We start from the raw sequence: 17739 nt of genomic DNA, 5'->3' as shown, positions 1-17739 counted from the left end.
AGACAGAAAATAAAGCTTGCCTAATCTAACTAAAACAATTTGGGTAACAGTCTGTACTTCCATTTGGTGGGATCAGCACAGGTGAATTGGAGCTCCCTGGAGATGACTGAACCACAAACACTGCAGTACAAGCTCCAGCAGCAGGATTTGCTTCTGGATAAGGAGGAATTACTGGTGTGGACATCAGAGTCCCTGTGAAGAAGGATCCAGTAGCCCAGACTTATACGTTCCAACAGTCTGTCCTCAAAGCCCTGCTGGTTTATTATGATGACAGGCCCCTGCTGGTAGCCCACCCCACCGTGAGTTCAAAAACTTCAGAGGTCCTGGTGCAGGTGTTCCATACCAGAAATGCTACAGGTAAGTCCATCTTTGAATCAGGGTTTATCTTTGTAATAAACATCTTAGGGTTGTGATGTTTTTAAAAAGACTTGTGTGTGTGTCTCTGTGTGTAGGTGCTGTGCTTGCTTTTATGTATGTGCACTATTTGCACCCAGCCCCCCCCCCCCCACTTTGGCAGTCTCACTCACTCTGTAACCCAGACTGTTCTTCAACAGGTAATCCTCCTGCCTCAGTGTTCCAAGTGCTGAGGTGTGAAACACCATGCCTGGCTGGGGGAAAAAAAATCACTTAAAAAAGAATCTGAGCACTCAAGCCACTGCTCTGATTTTTGTTACAAATTTGAATGGACTTTATGCAGTTGAGGTATTGGTAAATAAATAATAATTCTGTCCTAGGCATAGTGGTATACTTCTAATACTACACTTGGGAGATGGATGCAGGAGAATCATTCAAGGTCACTCAGCTACAGATGAAATAGTCTGGGGGGGGGGGAAGTAAGACAGAACAGACCCTGGAACGAATTATACTAGACTCGATTGTCATTTTTAGAACAGAGAATATGAATTTTCAGATCAGGGTGGCTAAGCCAATTTGTCTAAAATGATATTTACTGATATTTTTGTGTATCCTGGGGGTGGGGAGGGCATGCTAGGACTTAACTTTGTTAAGTCAGTCCTGCCCTTTGACCTCTGGGTGCCCGGATCTACATCAAACACCTTTACTTACTGTGAGTCACCTGGCTAGTCTTCTAAATGGATTTCAGTTAAAGTTTTCATTAGTGTGGTCCTGAGGGTGTAAACAGTAGGGTTCTGTTCTGGGCAATCTGTTAGTGTAGGGCTTATATCTGTGGTTTGTATCTCTTGCCTCTCGATTGCTCTAAGTTTTTATTTATTTTTGAGTCAAGGGTTCATGTAGCCCAAGCCGGCTTCGAACTCGCTATAGTAGAGAATGACCTTGAATTTCTGATCCTCCACCTTTCTAATGCTGGAATCACAGGCACGCTCCACCACGCTTTTCAAACCAGAATTAGATTTGCACTTCCTGTTCTGCCTACACCGCGGGTTGCTAGGTTACACTTGTTTTTCCTCCGTTCGCCTTTATAAAGGCAAAACTTCATTTCCCATGAAGACTTGCGAGTGCTGCCGTTGCGTAGCGTCGCGTCGTCGCTCCGCGCCCTTTATACACACTTCCGCCCGGGAGCCACTTCCTTTCCTTTCGGTGGCGCGCGGCGGCAAGATGGCGGTGCAGATTTCCAAGAAAAGGAAGGTAAGCGTCTGGGCCCGGCCCGAGGGCTCGCGGCGCGCTTTGGAAGTGCCACCGTGCTACCCGTGGCTCCGCGTCCGATCCCGGGGAGCGGCTGCTGCCGCCTGGCGTTTCCACGGGGCGCGGATGGACGTGGATGGTGCGCTGGGCCGGCTCCGGGCTAGCTCAGTGTGACTGGGGAGTGGGAGAACAGACGCCTCAGCTGCGGGCCGAGGTGAGCACCGGGAGCCTTCAGGCATTTACTGGACGCTTTTGAGCGTCTCTCGGTCGCCAGGATTAATAATTATGGCATAGCTTGAGAGTGTGAGCTAATCCGGCGTTTTTGGTAAGTGAAGTTTAGCAGTCTGTCTTAACCCATCCTGTAAGCCGCCTCAGGTGAAAGGCTGCTCACTATTGGTGTGCTCCCTCTGGGGACCTGCTGCAAAGGCGTCCCGGACTTTTGTCATCCCATGGGGAAGAAGTGTGAAGACCATCAGGTTTAGAAGTAGATGGCCTGGCCTGTCGTGTTTGTGTTTATGCATGGTTCATAAAGCTGCCGTCCACATTGCTGTTCGAGTTAGGATTTGTCCTCTCTCGAGGTACACGTCTCACACTGCAGATGTGCCGCTTGAGAATATAGACTTGGCTTTGTGTGTGTAAATGTTTTACAACCCTTCGATGAAGAGGTGATGACGAGTCTGACGGAGGTGTTGTCTTTGTCCAGGAGGCCTCACTGTGCTGCGTTCTGTGGTACAGCTGAAAGCACTATGGTCAAAGAAACTTCCCAAAGATGACCTAGAGGCATTTGTCTGAGAAGGGTTGCTGCATTCCCACAGGGTCATTGCGGGTAGCACTGGCTAACCGTCCACCCCCTGTCTTAACTCTGAACTTGCTTTTGGTTTAGTTTGTGGCGGATGGAATTTTCAAAGCTGAGCTGAATGAGTTTCTCACTCGGGAACTGGCTGAAGATGGCTACTCTGGTGTTGAAGTCCGAGTTACACCAACCAGAACAGAAATCATTATTTTAGCCACCAGGTAAAAATGTAGTTGACTGGCTATCACCTGTAATCACTATGTGTACTCAGGTGCTATGTAAATTTGGGACTACCAACCAGTGAACCTGGCCTTGGTGAGTGTAGCTGCTTTTTTTTTTTTTTTTTTAAGACACCATTTGAAATTTACCTTAATCTTTTTTAAAGTGTATTCTTTCTGTGTAACAGATGACATGGGAAATAATAACGTTTTCCCTCTGCAGAACACAGAATGTTCTTGGTGAGAAGGGTCGTCGGATCAGAGAGTTAACTGCTGTGGTTCAGAAGAGGTTCGGCTTCCCTGAGGGCAGTGTAGAGGTGAGTCCCCTTGGCTTTTGCCAGGGGTTTAGACTGGATTTTAGATGTTGCTTCTGTAGAATGATGATTCTGGAAATCTTTGACGTGGCCAATGAGTAGTACAGGTGGATTAATACCTAGAGTTGCCTTATAAGTAGTGTGATTGCCATTCATGGTGGGCATACCTTGTATCCTGGTACCCACCCAGACAGCAGAACCCAACAATGATCTTAAGTTTGAGGGCAGTCTTCTGGAAGCTGAAGAGTCTTACATCCACATAGAAGTGACACATAGGTGGATTGGCTATCCCATCACTCTCCCAGGTGTAGTTGTGGAGAACCAGAAAAGGGCAATGAGCCATGCTTCAGTACTTAAGGGATATTACAATGATTTAATTGAAAACTGTTAAGTAATAAACATGTCCCTTTCTTTAAAGCTTTATGCAGAAAAGGTGGCCACAAGAGGTCTGTGTGCCATCGCTCAGGCAGAGTCTCTACGTTACAAACTCCTAGGAGGACTTGCTGTGCGAAGGTGAGTTTCTGTGCAACAATATGTTTCTGACATTTTGTTAGAAGCTCTTAAGTGACAGGATCATATGGTCTCTGTTGGTACAACAGTAAGGTACCTCATGGCCACCTTGTTAGGCTAACAAGACCTAGTGGAGAGTCTATTGTGAGTTACACATGCCTATAATCCCAGCACTTACAAGACCGAGAGGAGGGCTGCTTAGTTGCAGGCCAACCTGGGTTATAGTGTGAGCCCTTAAGGAATGGTCAGAGCTGTAATGGGAATGTTTGGGTATATTAAGAATGGAACAGAAAAATCATACAAGGGGGAAATATCTGTTGGTGTTTTGTGGGGTTTAAAAGCCCCCCTGATACATGGGCAGTAAAGCATAATGTTGCTTCTGTATGAGGTATACATGATTAATAGTTAAGGCTTTAGTGCTTCTAGGATAGCACACATTTCAAGACAAGTTACTTTTATTTTTGTGGGGACAGTTCTGAAGGGAAAGAACTCAAAATCAAGACATAAATCACTAGGTCGGTCAGGTGTGATAATTCTCACCTTTAATCACAGCACTGTGAAAGTATGAAGAATCAGCAATCCAAAGCCAGTCTGGGCTGTATAGTAACAAACTAGCCTGGATGTGAGGCCTGGACCCTGTCTGAGCTGGTCTGTTGAAAAAAAAATAGTTGTGTCACCTTCCTTGCCTTGGTTATGAGAGTTAGAAGGGAATATTGAAAGGCCAAGTTTGGGTTTTTGTTTGTTTTTGAGAGACGGGATCTCACTGTAGCCTTAGCAGACCTCGACAGGTTTCTTTCTTGGTATGACTGTCCTTGAGTTCAGATTTGCCTTCTGTCTCCCTAGTGCTGAGATTAAAGGTGTGTGCCACCCTGCCCAGTCTTTCCGTTGTTTTTTAATCTTAAAGGTTTTTCTGGTGTCTTGATAATCAAGTGTGTTAGCATTGTTTAGGTTCACTGGTGATGATAGATTCTGCACATTGAATAGGGTGCTTGGGGGTTCTGTGCTTCTCAACTAGGGTGGTACCTGGGAGCTACCTAACACTTTTCAAAAATAACCTGTTCCTAACCCCTGGCAATGGGCAAAGAGACACCTTGCGGTGGTGTTGTTCTTATATCAGCCAGGGGTAGAGCAGATTGCAGTCCTTTGTTCATCCTAGCTTGATGCCTGACTTGGTGGCCAAAGCTGTTTCATGCCTAGGGCACATTAAAAATGATAATCCATTCCTGCCTCATTTGTTCTACACCTTTAATCTAGTGCTCTAAGGCAGTGGCTGGTGGGTCTCTGCAAATTTCAAGCTAGTTAGGGTTATGTAGTGAGACCTAATTTTCAAAAAGAATCTTCCCTAACAGACAGCACACAAAAGGGGCTTGTCACCAAAGGCAAGCCTGACAACCTGAGTTACAAAGGAAGGGGACATGACTCCATAGTTGTCCTCTGACTTCCATGTACTCACATATCATGTGCACATAGTAAAATCGATTAATTTCTTAAAAGGTGTGAAAAAAATACCCATGCTTGAGCTTAGCCACTCCAGTTGTAGAAGGACCTGGGCATGAAGGTGTAAATGATGCTCATTCTTGAGAGAAGATTCAAACATACAGGCCAGAGTGGGAAAGCATCTGGATGATGAATTGCTGTTTTGGCTGAACTCAGGTGTTTCCCCAAGCTACCATTTGAGTTGCTAAAGAAAATATAAGTCTTGTTTTTAAGCTTGATGGAAGGGACATGCAGATTGTATCTTTGGCAGTAACTGATGAATTTCTTCCAAAGGGCCTGTTATGGTGTGCTTCGATTCATTATGGAAAGTGGGGCCAAGGGCTGCGAAGTCGTGGTGTCTGGGAAGCTACGAGGACAGAGAGCCAAGTCCATGAAGTTTGTGGATGGGCTGATGATCCACAGTGGAGACCCTGTTAACTACTATGTTGACACTGCCGTTCGCCATGTGCTCCTCAGGCAGGGTAAGCAGCTGTGCCGGGAAGGGAACCTGGGGGTAGGGAGGTGCTGTCTAAGCACTGTGTAGCTAGGAATGCCCAGGGAAGAAATTAGCAGGCGGGTATGCTTCCATGGACTTGTGTTTGCAGTCTACTATGGAAGAACTGTTAGTTACAGGGGCGGTGAAAAATTGCATTGTTGAAATGACCAAATTGGTCTTGTCTTGCCTTGTGTGCCCTTCGGTGATGACACGATGACGAGTCAGAAAGGTCATGCCTTGCTCTAGGTCCTTGTCAGTACCATGTTCTATGGTGCTGCACACGGTTCCTTTGGCAAAAGTGTCCTGCTCATTGATTGATTTAGAGGCATTTGTCTGAGAAGGGCTAAGAGTAGGTAGGTACTGCCTTCTTGCTTTCCTGATGTGTGGTGGGAGGTGGTAAAAATCCAGCCCAGTTCTAGTCCTGGTCTCTTTTAGGTGTGCTGGGCATCAAAGTGAAAATCATGCTGCCCTGGGACCCAAGTGGTAAGATCGGCCCCAAGAAGCCTCTGCCTGATCATGTGAGCATTGTGGAACCTAAAGAGGAAATCTTGCCCACCACCCCCATCTCTGAGCAGAAGGGTGGGAAGCCAGAACCACCTGCCATGCCCCAGCCAGTGCCTACAGCATAACAGGTATTGTCTGTGGTGTTGTTCCTGGGGCAAACAGACCTGTTGTGTTGTTGTGATTTTTACTGTTATTTCTGATGTACTGTGTGTGTTTGTGTTTCTTAATGTGGGAGGGTATCAGTTAGAGCATGGTGCCCAGCCCAGCAAATCTGTCAGAATGTGTGTTTTCCTTCACTGCCTTCAGTCAAGAGTTTGCAGATACCCTTGTTAGACATTCCACCCTTTAGCAACCTTGTCAGGGTTTAAGTAACAGTCTTTTTGCGGGGATATGTTTAAGGCAAACCCTGCATGGGGATGTGTACATCTGTAATGGATGAAAGCACTTGTATGAGTCTTCTTATACTTTCTTTATTTGGTTTCAGGGTCTTGGCAGCTGTATCTGGAGACTGGATGTTGTCCTGTACAGACATTTAATAAAATCTTGCACAAAGACATAAGGCCTGACTGGATGGTGACTGAGTTATGTTGGCCTGAGGAGTGTTGCTTATCCTGTTTAGTATAAGCTGGAGGGCTTGAGCAGAGCTGACCAGAGAAGTCTTTGGGTCAGTGAAGGCTGGTGGTTACAGGGCTGACATCACCTTGAGCCTGTGTTACACAGTTCAGGTTAGAAGAACAGTTTGGTTTTGCTGTTATTGATGGGACTCAGATCCTTGCACATAAGCGACATGTGTCCCCAGCCTGGAGAGCTATGTGATATTTTCCCCAGTGGACCAGCAAGATACTTTCTATGAAAGTCTGTGACACTGGTGTGCACTTACCTGCATGTAGAAAGTAAATTGGCCTGTTTAGCCATGTACTGCTATTAGTCTCACTCAGCATTCCTAAAGTAACAAAAACTTCTTGATGCCATTGAACCTAAAGCTCAGAAATATTAAATATAAAGCTATCATTATGGTCCACATTTCTAAGTCTCATACTTGAGCCATGTTTCAGGAAATACAGTAAATTCAGAAATTATTGGTAGCTTAATTGCTATAATGTCTTAAAAGCATGTACTATTGACATATGTTTTGGGAGAATTAAAGTTAGCTTGGAAATCCTGTGCTCTATTTGGTGAGACTTCCTGATGAAGCGATCAAGGGTCTGGGGTACAGCCTGACTAGTGCCAAAAGGCCAGCAGCCTTCACGAACCACTTCTATTTCCCTGTCTTTTCACCTTTGTGGCATTGCACAGCATACGAACTTCACTGAGTAAGTTATATTAGGAGCACACTGACCATAATATCCACAACCTACCTAGCCTACTTAATTCTGTACATGTTAAGTACAGGTTACCTTTATTATGTTTAGTGTTCTGCCAACATGAATGCTTGCACACTAGAAAATGGCACCAGATCTCATCATAGATGTCTGTAAACCAACCTCTAATTTCAGTACTGTTTTCCTTAGGATGCTAAAACAACTTTGTTTTTATCAAAGATTGCAACCCTTCGGGGCCACTAATAATTAATAAATCTTTGTATTGGACAAATAACTAGCTTATTGACAGCAAACCTAACCTTGGCTGTCTTAAAATCTTCTAGTTACACAGTTATCAGGCCCTAAGTTGGAAGTGACTTAATCACACCCAAGCTGTCATAATCATAAAACTGCAGCCCTGAATAGTCCTGAAACAACAGCTGTGCAGACAGTAGGCAATCATCTACTGAGGGAGGGGTGGATGCGTAAGGGTCTGTGGCTCGGGTTGGGCTGGAACTCACCATCCTGCCTCATGAGTTTTTTTTTTTTTTTGAGACAGGGTTTCTCTGCATTGTTTTCAAGCCTGTCCTGGCACTCTGTAGACCAGGCTGGCCTCGAACCACTTGCTTCTGCCTCCCGAGTGCTAGGATTAAGGGCATGTGCCACCAACGCCCTGCTCCTGAGTATTTAGATGTGTCCTTTGCCCACCCTGCCCTCAGCCCACCAAGAGATAAACTGGGTGCAATAAACAACCTACAAGGTTCCCATAGGTTGCTTTTGGGACTCACTGCTCAGTCTAGAACTGAAAACCTAAGCGAGAACTCCAATACAATGAATGCCCATTAGTTGAGGCTGTAATAAGCTGTAGTTGCTTAAACTGCTAAGGGAAATAGCTCCTAATTTGTTGAAGACACTGATTTTGTTACATGAATGAAACATTTTCATTAATTGGTCTGTAAACTCAATTACAATGACTGATGTGGCTTTAAAATTTTGGCATTTGCCAAACAGGGCAGTGGTGGCCTTTAATCCCAGCTCTCAGGAGGTAGAGACAGCCGGATGTCTGAGTTCAAGGCCAGTCTGGTCTACACAGCTACAGAGAAACCCTGTCTTTAAAAAAAAAAAAAAAATTGACAATTTCCTGGCATGCTTGAGGTGCTGGGTTCAATCTCTAGTAAAAGTAATGCCAGCATATTTATCCTCAGGCACCACTTAGTAGAGCACAACTTCTGGGAGTAAATTCTTGCCTTTACCCACTACCATCTTGCTAGTGTGACGAGTGTCACTTCACTAGCATCCCTCCAGACAAGTGTGAAGTACTGCTGCACACTCATCTGTGTGATTGAGATATCCTGTCGTGATGGGTAAAGAGAAGTAGTGAATCCCACCTGTTTCCAGACTTGAGAAATGCAACAAAGAAGTGAAAGGGTGCTGTAATTGTTACTGGCTGTCCCATTCTTGTGTGTCCTTGTCTTCCTTGCCTGTGTGTCCAGGCAAACAGCGCTTGTACAGAACAGCACTCAGTATACTAAGTGGATTTACAATTTAGAAACAGGGACCTTTGGGGAATCTGAGTGGGAAGATTGGGAGTCACTGCTTGGCCCTCTTGAAGTAGCTAGCCAGAGGACAGCATACCCTTCAGAAGTTTGCCCTATATGGGCTATTGTTCCTGGATAGACTTGATAAGCTAACATTGCTTTGTCCTAGGTGTCCCCTGGGGTGGGGACAGGCAGGCTCAATGGTGCTGGCCTGCACTCCTCCCCCTATGTCATTATCAGCTGGGTCCAGATGGCCACAGTTCCTAATCTGTGGTATTGGAGCTCAGCTGGAACCAGAGCTTTTGTGTCTGGCTGTGATGGGTCAGCCCCAGCTGGAGAAACCCTGCAGACACGGCCCCCGGGCTTTGAGGATGGGAGAGATTGGGAAACAAGAGGCTCCTCTTCAAAAGGCAATCAGAGTGCAAATGAGGGTCTGCAGATGGGGCCAGCCAGTACCTAGTACTGCAGCCCCATCATCCCAGGAAACAGCTTTGACATCTGGTGTGTTTTTCCTCTTTTCCCATCCAGCAATTTGTCACTGCTCTGGAGCTCTGGGCCATACCAAGTGTACAGTGGCTTCAGAGTTGTGTCAGATAAAGATGGTAGGAGAGCACAGACTCCACAAAGTTGTCCCGTGACCTCCACATGTACTTCATGACATGTACACACACAAGCACGCATGCTACAGTGAGTGGATACTTAACTATTTAGACAAATAGGGTCCATTGGGTAGATGAATAGTCCATCTGGGGAGGTTAAAGGGAACTTACAAAGTAGGGCCTCACCAGATGGAAACTGCTGGCATATTGCTCTTGGTGCCAATTGCACTGTCCAGTGTCCAGAACTGAGTCTGTTCATATGATAGTCTAAGGAGAGCATGGCTGTCTAAGTGGCCCACAGAGGCATAGGAGTGCTGGCAAGGAGCAGCTGCTAGGGATGCCTTCTCTGGACAAAGCAGGCATAAGCGGAAACACACCCAGCTTTTGGGAAATGTTTTATTTCTACAAGAAAAGGGGTAACAAGTTAAAGGACTATTCACATGGAGGTTCCAGGAGGAGAGCCAAGTATCATGCCCAGATTTGCCCTGCCTCCCAGTTCAGGCTGTGCCAGTCATCTGCCCAGGCTCTGGACGATGGTGACACAGCCATGAGAACTGGTGCAGCGTTGCAGCGATGGCTGGGCCTCCACCTGCCCGCTGCTGGGATCAAAGGTGAACACACTGTTGGTGCTTTCCCCGTGTTCGTCCCGCCCGCCAAGGATGTGGACCTTCCCATCACACACCGTCACGCCACAGCTCTCCTGAGGGGACAGACAGTTAACTGGGATGCGGCCAGGGACTCCTATAGACTGGCTAGGCAATATAAATGGAGACAAAATAATTGGGTGAACTTGTCCCTCACTCTGTGTCTTAGGTCTCATAAGAGCATCCGCCCTCTTAACTGTCACTGTATGTGTATTGTAAAAGCTAAAGCCATGCCTGGAAGGTCCTATGCATGTGAACAGTAACCATCCTACAGTCTCACTCAGACTTGGCCTTGAAATCACCCAGACCCAGAACAGACAGGGACCAACACTTATACATCTACACAGTTTCTTGGAGTCTTGGGGCAGCAGGTGGGGGAAGCAAGGGGCTGTGGAGGCCAGAACTTGCACCTTTTGTCACTGATGTCACTGGAGCAGGGAACTTAGCAAGTCCCTTGCCTGCTCCCTGCTAGTTGGTACCTTCATAGTAGACCAACCCCCTTTCCTCAGAGTCATATCACTTGAATTCTAGACTTGACTTACTAAAGCCCAACTGACAGCCCTGGGCCAACCTCGGCAAGGCCAGTCTCATCTGAAATGACAGGCGATTTGTCAATGGGAGAAGACGCTATTAGCGTGGAGTCATGCAAGACCTCTCTAATCTGTAAGCTCCAGGGTGTTGGAAGTGGGCCTGCACACCTGAATGAGCCAGTGCAGGGGTCTGCCAGGGAACCTCCACTTACCACAGGGCTGGGCAGGTCAGCTGCCTCTCCCCAGACATCCGTGCCAGGGTCATAGGTGAAAATTTTACTCATGAGGCCTCCCACTACATAAATGGTGTCTTCCAGGGAGACAGCCTCAAGACACCGCTGCAAGAATGGTGCTGGTGACCGCAGACTCCACTGGTCCTCCTTGGGGTCAAAGCACTGCACCTGCAGGAGGGAAACAGCGAATGGACCTCCCCCTAATACCCCGATACCCGTGTCCTCTTACCTCTGTATCTGTGAATACTTGGCAGATTACCCCAACTCTTATCCGGCTATGATTGGCTTATACGATGCTGGGGATCAGAGCTTCCTGGTGCTATATCCCCAAGCTTAGAAGATTCTTTTTTTTTTTTTTTTTTTTTTTTTTTTGGAATGGAGGAAAAGCATTTTAACAATTCTACCTATGCCATCTAATTTTTAAAAAGATTGTTTTTATTTGTGTCTCTGTGTCTATGAGTCGCTGCGGAGGCCAGAAGAACATGTCAGATCCAGAGCTACAGTGAAAGGCAGCTGTGAGCCACTTGAAATGGGTGCTGGGAACCAAACTCTGGTCTTTTGCAAGATCAGCAAGTACTCCTAACTGTTGAGCCATCCCTCCAGCCCCCATCCTTCCTTTTCCCTCCCTCCCCTCCTTTTTGTCTTGTTTTTGTTTTTTGAGACACAGTTTCTCTGTGCAACAGCTCTGTCCTACAACTCACTTTGTGGACCAGGCTGGCCTAAAACTCACAAGAGATTCGTCTGCCTCCCAAAGTGCTGAGATTAAAGACGAGTGCCCGGCTGAGGTCATCTTTCTTAACTCATTTTCTCGATCGAAATTTGGGGGAGATTCCCGGAGTGTTGACTGGATTTGGAAAACAGGTTGTTTCACACCGGTACCCAGATCTAGCCTGCACGTAGAAGGCTACACTTTTTCCCTGCAGCCTCTAATGCCCCCTTATCCCAAAGCCTAAGCCCACCTTATCAGTGTTGACACCGTCCTGCCCGGCACCCCCAATCACGTAGAGCTGGCCAGCGCAGGGCGCCACCGCTGCAGAGCTCACGGCTTCCGGCAGGGGCGCTGTGGCAGCCCAGGTGTTGGAGAACGGGTCGTAGCGCTCCATGCTGCGCAGGCGCCGCAGGCCATCGAAGCCACCCACTGCAAAAAGCTGTGGGCGAAAACAAAGGCCAGAGCCCAGGGATTCAGGGCTATACTGTCAACTCCAACACCCCACCGCTTCAGTCTGTAAGCCCACCAGGAGCATCTCAGCGCAGCCACTGCCTGGCCAAGTTCCTCTCTCCTTAGTTCCCTGTTGAATGCAGGGGGCAGGAGACAAGTGTCTGAAGGAGGAGTACTCCAGCTGCAGGTGATGCTTAGTAAAAACCTCAGTGGTTACTAGGGGTTCGCCACCCACCTACCCTATTCCTGTGTATTTCTGGATGCAGAATGAGGTTTACAAAGATAACTGGCAGTATTTTATTTTATAAGTGGCAGAGCCAAGACTCAGTACCTAGTCCCTTTGGCCCCAAGGACCAAACCTTTCACCACTGAACTGTATTCTTATAGTGACAGCTCTTTATCTGGGAGGGGTGGTGATGTTGAGACAGGGTCTTGCTATGTAGCCCTGGCTGGCATCAAACTCATGACCCCCTTGCCACAACTTCCATGTCCTGAGGTTGCAGGCGTGAGCCACTAAGTCCAGCTGCTGTGATGACTGTTAAGTGATCTTGAGCAAGTCCTTCCTTATCTTCTGGGGCCTCAGACCCCTCCTTCCTCCAGGTCATCTATGCCTTGGATCCCAGGGCAGCAGCCAGACCATGTGCCTACCTGTCCCTGCAGGGCCACCATCTTGTGCCTCCACCTGCCCTTGTGCATGGAGGCAACCTTGATCCAGGTGTGCAGATGGGAGCTAAACATCCAGACATCACGGCTGTTGATGTGACCTCCTACGGGGAAAGAAGCAGCTCTCTTCACTTACTCACTCCCAGTGCCGTCAAAGAGTCAGAAACACCCCTAATCTGAAGGAAGGCTTAGCATAGGAAGCCTTTCTCACTGGGCTACTGTAAGACTAGGCTTTGAATGGAAGGCAAGGGTACCAGAGAGATCCAGGTGCCCCGTGGTGGTGGGACACCAGTTGTGCTCAGAGAAGCAAAGGAAGAGAGGTACCCTCAGACACTCATTAAGAGCGCATGGTGGGCAGAGGGAAAGCAGGGCATCTGCACGGTGGTGGGGTAGAGGGTGACCCAGTCACCATTTGTGACCAGTGCTTTACCTCCACTTCCATCCTCAACTTTGCTAGGCCACACGGTTTTAGCCACTAACAGTGGGGTATTATGGGAATGCCAGCCTATTAGTATTCAGGCATCTGCACTGGCCTGCCCTTGGGGTTCTGACAGGATACACCCTCACCGGCAGCCACTAAGAGCACCTCCTGTGCACATTCAATATGATTCCCTTTTAAAAGTGTCCTAACCACTTCCCATCTTTCTTTCTCTCTGTTGCCCCCACCTCTCTCTGCTTCTCTGGTTAAGAACACTAGCTAGTCTTCCAGAAGTTCTGAGTTCAATTCCCAGCAACCACATGATGGCTCACAACCACCTGTAAAAGATCTGGTGCCCTCTTCTGGCCTGCAGGGACTTAGACAGAATCTCTCCACATGAGCTCTGTCTCATGGCATCTTTCTCTCCCCCACGTCATTTTTAAATTACAAAATGGCCCCAATCTCTTGATTGGAGGAGAAAATAACAGATGTGAGTGGGGGAAACAGAGGTTCCTACTTCAGTTGTGCACTCACCGGAAACGTAAATGTCATTTCGAAGTGCACAGGAGGCAAATTCAGAGCGTGTGTAACCTGGCAGGCTAGGCAGTGAGGTCCAGCGCTGACTCTCTGGGTGGTAAGCATCTGTGAAAGGCAGCTTCAGGAGCCCCTTTCTGTCACACCCACCAATGACCACGATCACTTCGGCTAGGTCCATGAATCTGGGGTGAAGATAAACCCAACTATCGGTAGACACTCAGGCTGCTGCCCTTGCTCATACCTCCCGCAAACGGTGCTGGTGATTACTGAACCAGAACGTCAGTATGCTCTGCCTCTAAGCTATATCCCCAGTCCTTGGGTTTGCTTTTTTGTGTAGCCTCTATTCTTGAACTCTATCTTGTTTCTGGTTATTGAGTTCTGGACTTGACGGCATCCAGCACCAAGCCCAGCTTCTCTCTCGCTGTTTTGACCACACAATAAAATGCCACTGCCCTTCTGCTTGCCACTGGAACCCCTACTCTCACTAACCTATATTCTAGTCTACTTGCCTCTAAATTAGAGAAAAACGACTTTCCCCAAAGCCTTTCTCCTTCCTTTGTTTAACTCTTCGGGCGGTTGTTGGGATTGTTGTCCCTTTTACAGAGGAGGAAACCGAGGCTATGGATTACAGGCTTTCTAAGTCATGCTCAGTTTGGTCTGGTATACATCCTCCATCCCTAACAGCTAATGTACTGTGACCTTCCCATAGCCACCTCCTAGTGGGGTTATTGTTGTGAGAAAGATTACTCACATTCCACAAAGCTCTCCATTATTGTCTCTTTAGGTTTCTGGCCTCGCCAGGTTTACCAAACCCTCTGACTAGTACTTTCTTAACATATCTTGTGTCCCTAGCCTCGTGTTTAAAGTCAAAGACAGCATCATCTCTGTCTTCTGTCCCTCTGGTATGGAGGGCCATTGTGGACTATCCCACCTATAGTCTCTGGGCCTGGCATTGCACAGGCAGAGTGGACTTTTCTCATGCCTTTGTATGTGTGGCTTTTCTAGCCGGTGGGTCCAAAAAGAGCAGATCCTAACAAGACCTGATTCTCAGAATGACAGATGGGGTTGGAAATTCTAATTCTTCAAGGCAGAACACCGGGAACGAACCAAGAAGCGGTGTCATTTCAAGAGGGGTAGTGAAATAACCAGAGCTAGGAGAGACGCGAGGTCTCGCTGGGGCGCAAGGCAAGCACGTGGGAGGCCATACCTCCGCGGCCGGGCCCGCAGCGCTCCTGCCTCCCGGCCTAGGATGAAGCAGGCGCGGGCCTCAAGCAGCAGCGGACGGCAGTCGCCGCAGGCCTGCAGCAGCTCATCGGCCTCCACCTTCTCCAGGAAGTAGGCGGGTGCCAGCAGTGGCAGGCGCACGTGCTCCAGCAGGCGACGCAGCTGCCCGCGGCGAGCCGGCGCGTCGTGGCGCACCCAGCGCATAGCCGCCTCGAACACGGCCTCCTCGCGCGCCACGCGCAGCGCGGGGTCGGCCAGCAGCGCCGCCACCTCGTCGGGCGCGAGCTCCAAGAAGTCGGCGTGGCGCGTCACCTCCACGAAGGCCTGGCGCAGCACACGGCCGCAGCGCTCGGCCAAGGAGGCGAGCGAGAAGGCGGCGGCCACGCGGCGCAGCGCCAGGCTGTTGGCAGCCCGCAGGCGGCCCTCGAGGAAGCGCGCGCACGACTCACGCAGCCCCGCCACGCCCAGCCGCTCGGCCAGCGCCAGCACGGCGGTCGCCTCCTCCTCGGCGCGCAGCTGCACGCCCGCGCCGTACATGTAGTCGAGCACCACGGCCAGTGCGGCCGCTGCCCCGGGCGCCTCGGGCCCTACCGGGACCACAGCCGCTGCATGCTCGGGATGGCCGGCCGCGAACAGGCCGCGGAAGTGGGCACTGGCCGCGCTGAGGGCCGCGCGGTGGCACGGGAAGTCGCGGCCTCCAGCGCGCAGCACCACGTCGGTGAGGGTGCCGCTCCGCCGGTAAGCGTTGAGCGTCTGCAGGATGCGCTGCGCATGGCAGGACGCGGCACACGAGGTCTTCACGTCTGGCTCCGACTCCTGGTGCCCCGGGGTGTCCTGCATTCTGCGAGGAGAAAACACACTTAGGCTTTTATTCACTAGTTCACTCACCAAACACTTCCAGTCACGCTCCTAGTGTCCCCACCCTCATCCCCACCTCAGCCCATCTAGATTTCTCGTGGCATTGAGCCAGCCCCTGCCTTCTGTGTCTGGTCTTCCCCTCCAGTACCTACTTCAGCCATATTGCCCTTTTCTGTTCAGAGTTGGCTAAGGTTTTTCCTGCCAGGCTCTGCAGGAAACAGATGGCAGACTCAAAACAGGAGAGTCAAAAAAGGGAGGGGGCATGGAACGATTTATACAAGTCTAGACTATGCAGTGTTTAGGGATTCCAAGTGGATTGAGTAGTGTCTCATGGTTACCATCAACGGGAGGACTACTCTCAACTTCTGAAAGGGGACCTGAGGGAGGTTGCTGGAACCTGGAAAAAGTGTTTATAGGAAAGGTCCCATTGCTCGACCTCTAGTCCCTGGTAAAGGGATTCAGGCTCCCCTAGACACCAGTGTGTTTGTGTGTCCCTCTCTCACTTCATCATGTTGCCTTCAGATCTGGGTTTTTTGTTTTTGTTTTTGTTTTTGTTTTTTTTTGAGTCAGGATTTCACTGTATTGATTTTGGAACCTGTCCTGGAACTTGCTCTGTAGACCAGGCTGGCTTCGAATTCACAGCGATCCACCTGCCTCTGCTTCCTGAATGCTGGGATTAAAGATGTGTGTCACCACTGCCCTGCCCTTCAGATCTGTAGTTCCTCTTTTTGACAAGACCCTGTTCTATTTAGTATCTGTCCCACCCTCCGTGGCACAGTGCTTAATATTTGTATTAATTAAACTAGTGTTTGTTATAGAGTATTTTTTTGTACCAAATCATAATCCCTATCTTGGGCAGGGGTCCTTGGAGAGAACTTGGGGGACCTGGGGGGAAGCTCAGAAAGGACAGTAAACACAGTTGGAGGAAATTTAAGAAAGGGATTCCTGAGATGAGTAGAATTAGCTGAGTAAAAGCAGGGGAGTGAGATATGTTTGTAGTTTCCAGGCTCCAGGTACATGGGGTTCTAATTCTCCTTTTGTCTGGAGTTATCTGACCTGGGCGAGGCACCAGCCCCATCTCCTCTGAAACAGGATCAATGCCAAGCCACAGAACAGTAACTATTGGACGGGGTGTATGAATGTGCTGGGATTGTGGTGTGCCTCCATCAGTGCTTGCCCTTTTACCCACGCAAAGAGGGAGAGCATGGGGTGTGTGTATAGTGACCCTGACAGCTCTGAGAAAAGCTTATGAAAACACACCACAGATTGCACTGTTCACCCTGGTTAGGATTTGGTCCTTAAGAACGCACAGACAACACTGTGCTGAAGCTAGACAGTGCTCTCCTTCCTGTGGGAACTTACTCGGAGGCTCAGCTCTGCTTCTGGCAATGCCTCTCCCTTCATTCTCCCATATTCTGTTGCAGAGCAGATAAGCCTGGCTTTCACAATTTCTGCAGGATCATGCTGAGTAGCGGATCCCCTGTTTCAGCAGCACACAAAATAAGCTCCGTTGCTCAGGTAGAGGTGACCAGCCCAAGCCCACCATGCACCAAGCTGTTAAGTCTAGCCCCTCTGCAAGACTTGGCAGGGTGGGGGTGTGTCCTCAAGGAACAACCAGGAATCCAGTGAGACAGCTCATCAGAGGCAGAGGAGCTGCCCTTAGCTAGCCTAGGACAAAGCTACCCTCTAGGCTGAGACTCAAGAAGGCAGGTCTCAGGAGGACAATCCCTCTGCTGTTGTGATGGTGCCTAAGTTCACCTTCTAGGAACTTTGCCAAGACATAGTCTACTGCCACCCACTGCCCTAGGCCCAGAGAACCGGACACACGATGATGGGAGACTCAGTTTCTACCCTGCAGTCCCACCATGGAGAGGGCGGGGCAAGGACACAGGGGAAGGTGGGGATTCCCACCTGGCATCCCGTGTGCATTCTCCCATCTCTACGCAGGCTCATGGGCTGACAGACTCAGCCAGTGGAAACTGGCTCAGCACTCTACTATCCTGCTGCAACCCCCCCCCCATTTTCACTCTATGCACCCCACACACACACACACTTACACTTTGGGTGGACACTTTCCACAATAAGACAGTCCTCTACTCAACCCTGCACCCAGGTACTTGGT

General features: G+C 49.1%; 2 protein-coding genes and 3 non-coding genes across 5 annotated transcripts; 4 read left to right on the top strand and 1 right to left on the bottom strand.

Moving 5' to 3' along the window:
• Positions 1 to 1461: 1461 nt before the first annotated feature.
• Positions 1462 to 7072, top strand: Rps3 (ribosomal protein S3). The gene is made up of 7 exons (XM_051192327.1): positions 1462 to 1605; positions 2486 to 2616; positions 2837 to 2930; positions 3346 to 3440; positions 5208 to 5395; positions 5845 to 6041; positions 6398 to 7072. Exons 1-6 carry the CDS (start codon positions 1462 to 1464, stop codon positions 6036 to 6038), a joined length of 846 nt encoding a protein of 281 aa, XP_051048284.1. The 3' UTR covers positions 6039 to 6041; positions 6398 to 7072.
• Positions 2255 to 2399, top strand: LOC127229010 (small nucleolar RNA SNORD15). The gene has a single exon (XR_007835098.1). It is a non-coding gene; the product is annotated as a small nucleolar RNA SNORD15 (small nucleolar RNA).
• On the top strand, positions 4501 to 4643 carry LOC127228971 (small nucleolar RNA SNORA48). The gene has a single exon (XR_007835069.1). It is a non-coding gene; the product is annotated as a small nucleolar RNA SNORA48 (small nucleolar RNA).
• Positions 5607 to 5751, top strand: LOC127229009 (small nucleolar RNA SNORD15). Its single transcript, XR_007835097.1, has one exon. It is a non-coding gene; the product is annotated as a small nucleolar RNA SNORD15 (small nucleolar RNA).
• A 2790-nt stretch (positions 7073 to 9862) lies between the features above and the next one.
• Positions 9863 to 15599, bottom strand: Klhl35 (kelch like family member 35). The gene is made up of 6 exons (XM_051192008.1): positions 14743 to 15599; positions 13533 to 13717; positions 12566 to 12684; positions 11718 to 11906; positions 10738 to 10926; positions 9863 to 10051 (listed from the first exon to the last, which is right to left on the bottom strand). Exons 1-6 carry the CDS (start codon positions 15597 to 15599, stop codon positions 9863 to 9865), a joined length of 1728 nt encoding a protein of 575 aa, XP_051047965.1.
• Between the last annotated feature and the right edge of the window lie 2140 nt (positions 15600 to 17739).

The sequence above is a fragment of the Phodopus roborovskii genome, unplaced genomic scaffold (genome assembly GCF_943737965.1).
Source record: "Phodopus roborovskii unplaced genomic scaffold, PHOROB, whole genome shotgun sequence".
NCBI classification, from domain to species: Eukaryota; Metazoa; Chordata; class Mammalia; order Rodentia; family Cricetidae; genus Phodopus; species Phodopus roborovskii.
Note: the sequence above shows the minus strand (reverse complement) of the source record. Positions and strands in the feature narration are given on the sequence as shown.

Excerpts from the sequence above, each read along its gene's own strand:
- Rps3 (XM_051192327.1), top strand. The coding sequence starts at position 1,462 with ATGAAGACTTGCGAGTGCTGCCGTTGCGTAGCGTCGCGTCGTCGCTCC. Across the intron at positions 1,606-2,485 it reads AGATTTCCAAGAAAAGGAAG|TTTGTGGCGGATGGAATTTT; the intron begins GTAAGCGTCTGG and ends CTTTTGGTTTAG. Across the intron at positions 2,931-3,345 it reads TCCCTGAGGGCAGTGTAGAG|CTTTATGCAGAAAAGGTGGC; the intron begins GTGAGTCCCCTT and ends CTTTCTTTAAAG.
- Klhl35 (XM_051192008.1), bottom strand. The coding sequence starts at position 15,599 with ATGCAGGACACCCCGGGGCACCAGGAGTCGGAGCCAGACGTGAAGACC. Across the intron at positions 11,907-12,565 it reads TGGTGGCCCTGCAGGGACAG|CTTTTTGCAGTGGGTGGCTT; the intron begins GTAGGCACATGG and ends TTTCGCCCACAG. Across the intron at positions 10,052-10,737 it reads CTGACCTGCCCAGCCCTGTG|GAGAGCTGTGGCGTGACGGT; the intron begins GTAAGTGGAGGT and ends CTGTCCCCTCAG.